We start from the raw sequence: 12,492 nt of genomic DNA on the forward strand, positions 1-12,492 counted from the left end.
ATACCTTTTAGATATTCAATCGAAAATGATAGGCAAGACTTTTCTCATTTTGAGACTCAAATTTACTAACTGAAGAAACCTCTATAACATTAGCATGGGGCGAACACCACGTGTGCTCACGAATAGAAGCCAGGCAGAGTGAAAGCACCTCAAACGATGCCCTGTGGCTTCCACGTCGCATCTGACTCACTGCACATGGACAGCTCTTATGGAATGGGAGTTACTCACAGCACAGCACTGTATGAGCTGCTGAACTCAGGGAGAGAGGACTGATTGGCTTGTAGATCTGACAAGATATAGAAGAGAGTCCACAGGGACACTCTGGCCCATCTGAAAGCCATTGTATACCGGCAGATGCTTTTGCATTCTGTGTTCTAAGAAGTTGGGCAACTCCATTGCCGCTGTACCCCTTCATTTCGTAATATAAACGACACAGTTATTTGATGTAAAAATGCACCACATGACTAGCCAAGGGAAGAAAAATAGCTTGTCAGGGAGAGCAAACACAAGAGGGACTTGGAGCTCGGAATACAGAACATGTCTTACGCATGCACATCCTGGAGGAAATCATCACCGCATCTGTTACTGCTGTTTCTCTTGCTGCTGGTTGGAATTTTTAACTCCATTATCTGTAGTGTGTCTTCTGTTGATGAGTTTTCTCTGACTTAACTATCTGTCTTAATTTAAAACAGCCCTTTCTGGTTTTGAAAACCGCCTGTATTGTACTTTGTGTAAAACAAATTGTACTTAGAAGACAGAATGTTCAAGCATATGTGTAGATCCCACTTACCCTATTGCCGCCATTAGATTTCAACTCACAGGTAGACCCGATTAAGAAAAGGTACTCAAACTCACTGCTATTGAGTCAATTGTGACTCCTGGTGACTCTATAAAACCCAAAGCAAATTCCCTGCCAAGAGTCACTGCTGACTCATAGCAAGCCCCTGTGGGTTTCCAAAACTGTAACTCTTACAAGGGTAGAAATCCCAGCCTTTCTCCTGTGGAGCTGCTGGTGGTTTCAAACTGCTGACCAAGCAGATTGCAGCCCGGTGTGTGATCACTAAGCCAGTAGGGCTCCTAGGATAGTCTTAGAAAGCCACAGAACAGTTGTACCCAGTCCTATGAGCTTCTGAGACGGCAACTCTTTGTGAAAGTAGAAAGGCTAGTTTCTCTCTTGCGGAGAGACGGGTGGTTTCAGACGGCTTACCTGCAATCAGCAGCTCAAGTCATAAGCACTATGGCACCAGGGCTGATTAAGACAGGGCCGAATTCATTGCCTGTAGGGTTTTCAAGGCTGCAATCTTGACTGGAGCAGATGGCCACATTTACCAAACATCAACCTTGCACTTAGCAGCTGAATACTTTAACCATAGAGCCACCATAAGAGAGAAAATGCTTATCCTTAAAATCCTGAATGAGTTTCAAAATAGATGCTTAGACCAGGTGCTGCTCTAACCCCAAACATTCACTCTGCAACATGCCGTGTGCTATGTAGGCTTGACTAGGGAGATTATTCACAAATTCTAGAGCTGATTCATTAAAGAAACAGGGCAAAGATGCAGTCCTCATTTTCTTTAAATCCACGACTCCTTTGTTTTTCTCTTTGTGTGTAGAGGTTTCTTAATCTTTGACAAAACAAACAAAGCAAAACACTCTCTGCCATCGAGTTGATGCCCACTCATCATGAGCCTATAGGATGGGGTAGAACTGCGCCTGTAAGTTTCCAAGACTGCAACTGTACCAGGGAGTAGAAAGCCATTTCTCTCCTGTGGAGCAGCTGGTGGTTCTGAACTCTCTAGCTTGAGGCTCACAGCCCAATGTGGAGCCACAACACCCCCAGGGCTTCCTCACTCTGAGTAGAATAAGGGAAAATGCCAATTAATCCCAAACACTGAATTTCCTCAAAGATTGGCTTTTAAAAACTATAAAAATGAGTCATTTAAACATCAAGGTCATGTAGTTATTACAATAAACCATTTGGAATTTCCACAAACCTGAGGGCATCTGTCAGGCCTTTCAGGTGGCACATAGGATTTTCATGCACAAGTTAAAATATTCTTCTGCAGGCCCCAGTATTTGTCTAATCTAAGTAGAAGACAACTATCAAGCTTAATGATGTGAAAAACTGGGGCAAATGAACTCAATAAGACATAATACAAGATTGGAGACCCACTGTTAAACCCTTCCTGCTTCCTAATTTAGAGGACACCCCCCCCCCCCGAAACTGAACCTTTATCTGTAAAGTTTGTCTTTAACCTTTCACTTTCAAATCCTGCCTTAGAAACCAGGTCTTGAATGACAGCGCAGGAGTTGATTCCTAAATGAAGAACACAAGCACAAAACACTTACACTGCCAGTGGCTCTCACAAAGCCCACCAATGACCTTCATGTGCTTTCTCTCCTATCAGAGAAGACTGCTGCTCTTTACCTTTAAAGCCATGGCAAGATTTATATAGAAGCACTTAAGACTTATAATGCAAATTAAGTCAATTTCTGAATTAGCAAGTCAGAATCTTATTATGACCTCAAAACGTCTGCCCCTTAGTAATATCATTATACACATCAAGCAGATACTTTACACTCAAATTTAGGAATCAAGTTAAAAAATTAGTATAGTTTGAGAAGACAGATGGAAACCACAATGTGGGATCTCAGATAGTCAGGGAGAAGGAGTTTCATCTTAGAATGTTATACTGACTTATGTAGAGAATTCTGACAGTTTTGATCCGACACATTTAAGAAAACCCCAAGATAAAGTGTAAACTAAACGATGTAGGAATAGAGATAGAATGCTCCACTAATTTGGATAGAGGCATACAATCGGGTGAGATTAGCGGGAAATTTCATTAGGACAATTTCATGTTTTTCTCTGTTGATTTTCATTTAGAGAAAGGTTATTTTGGAAACCACACTTTTACCCGTATTTTGCTTTTTTCATTTTCAATCCCCAAATCACTGTGCATTCTAGGCGATCTTAAAGAAATTCATCAACATCAGTAACAGATTTGGCAGTAACCATGTTAAAAAAAAAAGCGGGAGGGGTATATGTGGGTTTAAGCAGGAGGGAGGAGAAAAGGCAGAACAATGAGAATGCATACCACACATAAACTCGTCACCGCCGTCTTACCAAACACACAGAACGGAAACGGGAATCCTCATAGCGTGACACTAAAACACAATGCCGAGATACAGGCACGCACGGTGAAGTCTGAATGTGACAAAGAAATAGGTGGGCACGGGCTCTTCTGCAAAGGGAGGGGGGTAATGATACAAGACACTTGACGGCAGCATTGTTCATGACTACTGAGATTCTTGGGGAAAAAACAAAAAACAAAACTAAAGAAGCTTCTACGCAATGACATTAAAAAAGAACGAACGGAAAAAAAAGTCTATGTTTGCCAGCCACATTGCCGAAGCGAACAGTCAGTCACCTGTGGTTTTCCGCTTAACACAGGAGAGATGAGTTGGTCTAGTGTATTTGATAGCAGGTTTTAAAATGAATTTCCTGGAGGGAGAGTGGGTCTGAACTTCTGTTTTTTTAGCAAGTTCAGCCTTCTTATAAACCGCTACAAATAAGAAAACACAAAAGAAGCACACCATCAGGAAAAGAGAAACACTTGGAGCAAACCCGAAAGAAATGTCATAAATAATTACCGCGGGTAGGCAGTTTCTTCTACAAAAGAACATTAAGGACTTACTTAAAGAAAAACACATTTAAAAGAGAAGTGATTATTAAATGAACCTTTTTTCCTCCTCAATTCATCCCTGGAGACTGTGCTAGGTTCCTTTTTAGCTATTTTTCTTTCAGGCGTGGAAATTCTGCCGCGCCCGGTTTTAAAAGGCTTTTCCTTCCTATGTTTCTCAAGAGAAGATCTCCGAGCTTCGGGGCCGGCAGTCTCCTCTTTAGGAATAGTTTCTAATTGCTCTGTCATGATGCTCCGATCATCATCTGCGGAGCAAAGGAAATCACGACAAACGACAACAACGACAAAGGCATTAGTGACAGGTGTGCAAGAGCGCGGAGAGAGTGTGCAAAAGGCAGAGGAGAGACACTAGGGGGCTCACGTTAGGGAAAGGAGTTTTTGGTTTTTGTTCCCTACTTGGCTATGGGGCTTTATTTGCCAGCAGGAAACGGAAAAAGAAGAAAGAATGCACACCTTGCGCGTCCACCCAGAGGCTGTCAGCATCCAGGATGGAGTCCTCGATGGTGGTCTCATCTTTGTAATCGTCGTAGGTGTCTGTCTTATAGTCTGGGAGGGCGACCTCTTCTCTCCCAGGGGAGGCTGGCGCGTCCGGGGAGCCCTCCTTGGGTTCCGCCTGGGCTTCCGCCGCCTCTTCGCCGTGGGGCTCCTCATCCAGAGGGCAGGGTCGCCTGTCCGCCTCGGCCTCGGGCTGCTCCGGGGCTGCAAAGCGGACGCTGTGGGAACCGGACTCCCCTTCGTCAGTGGCGGTCTGCACGACGGTGATGAAGTCGTCCTCGATGGTTACAACGGACTCGATGACGCCTTTGTGCTCACCGGGGCAGCTTTCCACGAATTCCTCCCGGACGCCTGGGACGCCCAGGTCGGTAATCTGAAGGGTGTCCGAGCGGAAGAGCAGCTTGTCAGACTCTCCCCGGGCTTCGATCTCGTCTTCCTCGCTCTGAGCATCCGCGGGTTCTGCCACAACCCCTTCCAGCAAGGGCTCGGGGACGTCCGAGGGCGTGATGGAGATGCCCGGGGTTTCTTTGCTTTCTTCCGTTGGAGGCTGAATAAATTCCATCTGGACATCAGCGCTTTCATCTGGGACGCTCTCAGCCTCTGAGACGGTCGATGCGCAAGGGATTTCCACCGACAATTTCACAGCAATCTCGTCTTGGATCAGCGAGGACTCTGGGGATGTCTCCTTCTTGCCCTCGTCGGGTTTCACGGACTCCATGGTGAGGCTTTCATGCTCACCGCTAGACTCATAGGACTCCTCTTTGTCCACAGCCTCCTGATGGACCAGGTCAGGCTTGGCCACCTTCTCTTTGATTTCGGTCTCGCTCACTTTGGGGACTTCCCTCGTGTGGCCAGGCTCACCACCTGCACCTGCAGCTGTCTCCTGAGGAACTTGGGACGAAGGGACCAGGTCCAGCTGTGTTTCTTCAGGTTTCCACTCTGTCGTCATTCCAGTATCGACAGCCGGCCCTGCGGCCATCTGTCCAAAGTCGCTGACTTGAACCTCTAATTGACCCTGGTCAGCCTTTTCGACGGCCAAATCCACTTCTGCTTCATCTTTTTTGGATGGCTCTCCCTCTGCTACTTCTGGCACTGAGCTCAGACCTTTCTCTCCTTTCTCAGCCACGAGAGGAGGCGAATCTTTCGATACTGTCAGCTCTTTGGCCCAGGACTGCTCACCGGCGACTCCTAGTTCCAATGTTTCAACTTTGGCACCAGCCTCTTCTGCTTCCTGGGTGGGTTCTTTCGAATCAACATGTTCTCCCTTTTCTGGCACCGTCTCCAGCTTATCATTCGCTTTCCTTTCCTGATCAAACTCCCTACCCGGCCCCGACGTAAGTGGGGAGACTTCTCTCTCCTCACTCAACTCATCTTGGCCTCTCCCCGCTGCTGCCAGTTTGACTTCGATCAGAGAAAGGTCTGTCGCCAAATCTCTTCGGGCTTTATCGTCAGTGCCTCCGTAACAGGAGCCACTCTCCCCAGATAAATTCTCACTGTCTTGAACAGGCGACGGGAGCGGGACTGTGTACTTATTGAACACGCAGTAGCCCAGGTCTTCCAGCTGACTGTCTGTCTTGACGATATCGTTTTCACTGGTCATGGGGGGCAAGCCGGTACAACTCTCCTCCATCACAGTCTCAGAGGGGACCGATTTCCTCCTGGCCATCTCCGCGTCCGCACTGACAGAAGCTAATCTCGATCTGGTGCCTGCCAGATCTAGCATTTCGGGCAAGTCAGGGGCCATGACGGTGCCGTTTTTGTCGTCATCTTTGGCTCGGAAAGGTGACTCACAGGATGTCTCCGCTTGGATAGTTTCCTCGCCTTTTGATTTTTCTTCCTCGATTTGCTCTTCTTCCTCTTTACTCTCTATTGGGAAGCAAGGGGCTTTCTCCAGGGCAGGGGTTGTGGCAGGAAAATAATCATCTCCTTCGTCCATACTTCCACTAGTGTTGGTTAGAATATCAGAAGCCAGGGGAGACAGATCATGGCCCCGACCAAAATTAAACCCAAGGGCTATGGAATCAAGACAAGACATGGGCAAATTGATGGACATGCTCCGCTGCTCGATAGCAGACCTTCCGCCCAGTCCTAGACTTCTGCTTAGGGTCAGGTCGTCCTTGTTCTTGCTGTGGAGATCTCTCTTCTCTCCATACACCTTTGGGTCGATAGTGAACATCCTTTCCTGGGGAGAACTGGGTTCTTCCGGCAAATCGGATGGGTAACTCTGTGCGAGAGTGCTGTACCCCGCTTCCTGTGCTGTCACATGGGGCTGGGGTTCTCGTCCTGCAGCGGCGGCTCCCTTAGGCTCACTTTTGTGCAAGGGAGATAGAGTATCAACAGACTCGTGGGAACTTTCTCTCGTGTCACTCAGTTCATAGTAGTCGCTGCCTGGCTGGATGCTTTTTGTCACTTCGTCTTTCAGGGCAGACGTTTCAAAGTACGTGGACATTCCCGACTTATCTTCATAAAATGGCACGTCAAGCTCGGACGATGCTGCGGCTCCCGCACTTTCGGTCTTACTATCGAGCTCAATAACCCTCTCGTCAAAAAGTTCCTGGATCGAATCCTTTGCACTCAGGGCACAAGGCTTAGTCAACACTTCCTCCAGTGCTCTAGCGGCCATGGCTGAATCTGTCGTGGATTGCTCCGAAGGGAAAGGGGCTAAGTCTTGTTGTAAGCTATCTGTGGTAGGTTCTAGACCTTTCTGTGCTTCCTTTGGTGAAGTCTGCTCTGCGGTGGTCTGAAGGATGCCGGTGTCGTCACCTGTCAGTTGTGGAGGTTTGCTGTCTTCCGGCACAGCGTCTTTGTCAGCGATGGTAGATTTTGCTTCATGCTGGAGCTGGGGCTCCATTTCAGTAAGTGACGGTTTATCGCCACCAGAGGTGGAGGGTTCTCCTTTCTGTCCACTCGCTTCTATTGTGGCCCCCCTCTCTTCCTCTGGCACTTTCTCTGTGGTACGTTCTTCCACAACAGGAATGTGTGTGCCTTCGGGCGAGGGAATTGCCACTGAGGCTGGGGCTTCCACCCGTTGGTCGGGTTTGTCCTTCAGGGACTCTTCCACGTTAGAAGTATCATTGGCAGACTCTGGGCCACTGGCTTCGTCGAGGGATTTTTTGTTATCTGGCTGTAATAAGACAGGGGCAAAGGGTGATGCTTCTGCAACCATCTGATTCTTCATGATATCTAAAGGCAGGGTGAAGTTCCCACCTTGAAAGGGACTTGGCATGGGAGAATCAAACTGCTTCCCTTCCCACTTGGGGATGTCTTCAAGCATGTCTTTTACCTTCATTGGTGTTAGGGGACCAGGAGATATCGGAGCAGCTAACCCCCACTCATCTTTCTTGGCTTCCATTGGCATGTCGATAAACCAGTCTTTTTGCTCTTTTTGAGTGGGAGACTCTGCAAAGAAGCCAATACCAGGCACCGGCGAGCTCAAATCGGTCTTCTGTTTAAAGTCTTCAGAAGCGGCATCCAGAGTGTGTCCAAATAGACTAGGAGGCGCTTTGTCTTCTTCTTCCTCTCCTTGCCCATCCTTGCCACCAGTGGATGTTGCAGTTGTCTCTGGCTGAGAAACTAAGGCAGCGTGTTTAGGATCTTCACCAGGCTTACTTGGCTTCTCCGCCTCCTTTGCCTTTGTGTCTAACGGTTCAGTTGTAGGTGGGCTCAACTCGTGCTGCTCCTGGGACTCCATCTTCAAGGCTGTAAGCAAACCTGAAGTAATTGGGTGGATTTTTAAACAAGTAATCGGCAATTGCTTTCAGGCAGTAAGCTTCCCATTATATTTTGAAATGATAAATGAATGGCAGCATAAAAAGAAAACAATATGGAACATGCAAGCATGCCACCCACTTGAAAATCAATATGAAAATGTCAGGGCTGCGATCTACGTGAAGCCTTGTTACAATAAAGTCCCATTGTGCAGTCACGTGTACTATAATTGTATAAGCATTTACTTTTAAAAACACTTCTGTCCTCTTGGCTTATGTTTAGTCTCTCCTAAACACTACATAATGTAAAATTTAGTAGAACGATTTCCATGTGCCTTTCACAGATCAACATGATGAATTAAAGAATGTTGACTAAATACCTAATATTAGGATATGAAAGAATCTATTTGAAGTACTAAATATATGTAACAATTGATTTCTACTAACTTTTACTTTTTTTCATCTGAAAGTGAATTGGCAGGCCATGGACAGACGACCAATCAACTCATAATGATATTAGTGCCCATTATTTCATTATTGAATCTATGTTCAAATTTCATTAAATTCTCATTTGTACATAGGCTTAAGAAAATATGAATTGTGCGATCACTGCAAAGTTGTGTGAGTAGAGTAACAATTTTGAAAGAATCGGTAACTAATATACTTTCTGAACTGGACCACCTGGAGAAGCCTTGCCTAGTAATGGCACAGTGGTTTTGAGGATGCTTCTCAGAAGTTGAAATGGCCCATTTTTATTTATTCACCAATCTGAAAGATTTCAAAGTTCCACTTGCGTTTTAAAATCAAGGGTATTTTTGTTGTGGTCAGTATCACTAAAGGGAATCATTTAGAAATGTTTTGGGGAGAAATAATAAAATTCAGCCATCTCTTGCAGAGCCACAACCTGGATCACCATTGCCTTATTACGTATGTACTTGTGTGTCCCGTTGTAACAACAGAAAAGAAATACTTCCCGAACTTCTAATACAGGGTAGATGAAGGCAAACTCAAGGAAGAGGGGTGATGAAGAGAGGCTGGCTGCCACGAAGAGGAGATTACATGAGAAGCATCAGCACCAGCTTCAAAGGAAACCCACCCATACTCGGTCAAGCGCAAAAAGGTGTGAGCACACTGTGGTTGCAAACAACAGCGAGTCTACCACGTAAGCTTCGATGCGCCAAAGTTGAAGTCAACAAACAACGCTGCGGTTGTAAAGAAAAGCGTATGAACTGCTGTCCCCCCAAATGAAAATACACATGTATTAGCAATGTGACTGGCAAACGTTTGAGATGAGGGAAAACAAAAAGATAAAGAAAAAACAGCCAAAAAAACCCAAAAAACACAAAACAACAACAGGCCACACAGCACCATCAGCCTGGCTGCAAAGCGCATTGTATCCTGGCAACGAAAAATCAGAAACCAGCGGCAGCAGTGGCTTCTGTCACATCAAGCTGTCATACAGCACGTGCGCAAGCCATCCTCACTACCCAGGAAGCAGGACACGGTGGTCTTGTGAGCAAGGGGAGACCGAGCAATGGAACAGCAAAGAAAAGGCATCAGCTGGATACACTGCTCCAAAGATCATTGGCAACAAAATGCATGCAAGTCCCCGGAAAGACACACCTTCCTGGGCGGAGGAAGGGGTTTTTACTTCCGGAGCCCCCTCTGTAACCTTTACACTTTTCTCAAGTGGGGTCCCTGAGGGGGCGCTCTCTTCAGGAGCTACCTTGGCCTTCTCACTAGATTCCGTTTGGCCTTCACCAAGGCCCTCGTGCTGGTCTGAGGACATAGCCGCCCCACACTCTGTCCGGGGAAGAGCAGCAGGTTTCTCCTCCTCGGCCATCGGCCTCTCTAGCGCTTCTTCTTCTTAGGGATGAAAAAGATGTTGATATCATGATGACAGAACAATACACAAAACGACAGAAATATTATACAAGCAACACTTTCAGCTCCGTTATAATGATCTCACAAGAAACTTAGGTGCATTTTTTTCCATTTACCATTTTGAGGAGGAAATTAATATTCTTAGCAAACGTCCATTATGTATTGGTTGGAAAATGGTTGTGTATAATGAATCATGACACTTTCTAAAGTCTCATTGCAAAGGTGTTTATTTAAAAATTGAGAGCTGAAAGGGCTTTCTTGCTGTGTTTCCCTTGGTGGACATGGCAGTCAATGGAACACACGTGGAAAGCTTGCTGGGTTTAAGAGCTGGCGCTGCTGGCCACCAGATGGTTGCAAAAAGACAGCTGCATTGATGTACTGGGGGGAATCCCGTGAAATTTGTCGGCTATGCGCTGTTTTCTCCAAAGCAGGAGAGTCTACATAAGAATGCCTGATTGCTCTATTTAAAGCATGCAAACTTCACTAAAGGAGTCTTTGGGAACTAAAAGCGAAACAACATCCAAAAAGACCTTGCCTCAAAATCCTATCCAATCCATTATCTTAACAGCTTTATCACAAAGTTTATCATAACTATCTAACATGAAATTTGTTGTTGCCAGGGTGAAAGATTATATAGTTATTTTACTTCAACGTAGTCCGTGCCTATGATGTTGGAAAAGGTGATGTTTTTTCAGGTGGAAGTAAACCTCTGAAATGTCAATAATGTAGTTCATGTATAATTCTCTTTAATATTTCAGCTAGAAAGAAAACGTGTTCGTTAGCTCTGAAGTCATAGTCCTGCAATTCTGAATCAGCCCGCCAAGGAAACATAGTGGAGTGTCAACCAAATTGCAGAGCGGTCCCCGGGGAGATGCAAATTCCAAGGGAAAATGTTAGCATTTAAGAATATAAAAACAACAACACTCTCCCCTCCCCCTTATGCAGTAAATGGATTATTTTGTTCATTTTTTTCACATTTATTTCCAGTGTTAGTAAAAATAAGTCATATTTGATCCCTTGCAAAGTGAGAGGGAAAGTTTTAAGCTGTTTGTTCCAAATTCAAGTTTCTGAGGAAACACTATAAATTGTTTCTATGGTACTGGGAGAGAGACTAGACAGACAGAAAGAGATGCAGTAGATAGAAAGGTATTCACATTTGAGTGGAATATTAAACCCTCTGACGGGAAAAATAAGAACCACTCCATCTATCGCCTCACATTTAGTACTCAGACATTTTCCCTTTTTAATTAAATTATGTAAGGGCATTTAAAAATGCAGACTCAAACATGCTATTATTTAGGCAGCTTTTATAATGCCATGAATTATAGGGTTTGGGCACAGATTTAAAAGATTCTTAATATAGGTGCTTTATCGATAGCTTATTGGATGAAGTTTAATCAAGTTATTTACATATTTTCCAAATCTCTGTGACTATGTATGTAGCTTTCCAGTTTCACATTTTTACAAATCATGTTTATATAGAGAGAGTAAAAATCCTATCTTCTTAATTGTATTACAGCCATATTAAGAACTTAGTTTATGGAATATATTTTCCTCTGCGATTCTGAGTAATTAAATGCCTTTGTTTTTAAAAAAGAAGCTTTAAGAAGTTTATTATCATGGATCTTTGCAGACTACAGGAATATGAAAGCGACCCTTTCAGCTAAGCAAAGCTTTTCTTCTCTTCTCTTTCCTTCAGAAGGATTATCTAGTTAGAGTGAGGCAGGGCAGCGTGCTTTACCTCACCACAGCCAATCACCATGAGGGATCTTGGGCTTGATGTGGCCAAGAGGATAAAGGTCACGCATCATGTCCTTCATTTAGCTCAGCTCCAACTAAGAAGTAGTCACCTGGGGTGCCTGCTGCAATCTTTGCATATGATTAAGTGAGTTGGAGAAATAAATCTGTTCCCTAACATTTGTGCTATTCTATGAGATTCTTGACTTTTTCTCTTTCCAGGAGTTATACAAAGTAACAGCACTAAAGACCAGAGGGATTGTCTTGAAGTCTGCAGGACATATCCAAGGGGGGTGACAAACATAAAGGGTCTTCTGGTGTTTGGGTAGGAGCGTCTTCTCATATTTCTATGTAGGCAGCAGAGAGGAGTTATACTTTTAATTAAATAAATTTTGTGTTCTTATTTCCCCCCCTCCTCTTCCTTCTCAGAAGCAATGACAGCCACAAGTGCTCACAGGCCCAGGGAAGGTTTCTTGCAGATGATAAGTGGTGAGACATTTGGCGGGACACAACCTATCTTGAGACTTCACTGTCATATGGAAGAAGCAGGCTCCGCCCCCTCCCACCAGCAATGCAGGCACTCAGTAAGCTGCGTGGAGACAAAGCTGCGGGGAGGAGGAGCAAAAGGGGACCATGCTGGGTTCACCTTTCTCCTGGTTTAAAGGGGCCTCTGCGCTCTGCGCTGTGACACTGGGGGGCACAGTGGAGGCTGTCCATTCTGAGCTGAACAAAGGATGCTCATAGTACTCCTCATCGGAATTATAAGGGTCATCATCAGGCACAGACACGGAAATGGAGGGGGCGAGCAGTCTACGCCTCTCCCCGCTGGTGGCAGGCTCGTGGCTGGGGAACCTGTGTAGAGGACCCACTTGATCCTCAGCCCCTTCATCTACAAACAGACACACAGGAAGACACTGCAGGGAGAACTGGACAAGACAGACACACGATCAGACGGACGAGACAGA

At 45.4% G+C, this 12,492-nt stretch overlaps 1 protein-coding gene across 27 annotated transcripts in view; it reads right to left on the reverse strand.

Annotated features, from left to right (window-relative positions):
- The window catches only part of MAP2 (microtubule associated protein 2), an 81,135-nt gene that overhangs the window by 40,877 nt on the left and 27,766 nt on the right, over positions 1-12,492 (reverse strand). For 6 of the 27 annotated variants that reach the window (XM_075529572.1, XM_075529573.1, XM_075529571.1 and 3 more), the window contains exons 4-6: positions 4,158-7,910; positions 3,743-3,949; positions 3,432-3,566 (exon numbers count right to left, since the gene is read on the reverse strand). The exons of 8 other annotated variants lie outside the window; for them this stretch is intronic. In XM_075529572.1, coding sequence (XP_075385687.1) covers positions 3,432-3,566; positions 3,743-3,949; positions 4,158-7,910 — 4,095 coding nt within the window. Of the gene's footprint in view, positions 1-3,431; positions 3,567-3,742; positions 3,950-4,157; positions 7,911-9,529; positions 9,773-12,492 lie in introns of all 27 variants that reach the window. 13 more of the 27 variants (XM_075529575.1, XM_075529576.1, XM_075529574.1 and 10 more) reach the window with 8 other exon arrangements.

Source organism: Tenrec ecaudatus, chromosome 13, assembly GCF_050624435.1.
Source record: "Tenrec ecaudatus isolate mTenEca1 chromosome 13, mTenEca1.hap1, whole genome shotgun sequence".
Taxonomy (NCBI): Eukaryota; Metazoa; Chordata; class Mammalia; order Afrosoricida; family Tenrecidae; genus Tenrec; species Tenrec ecaudatus.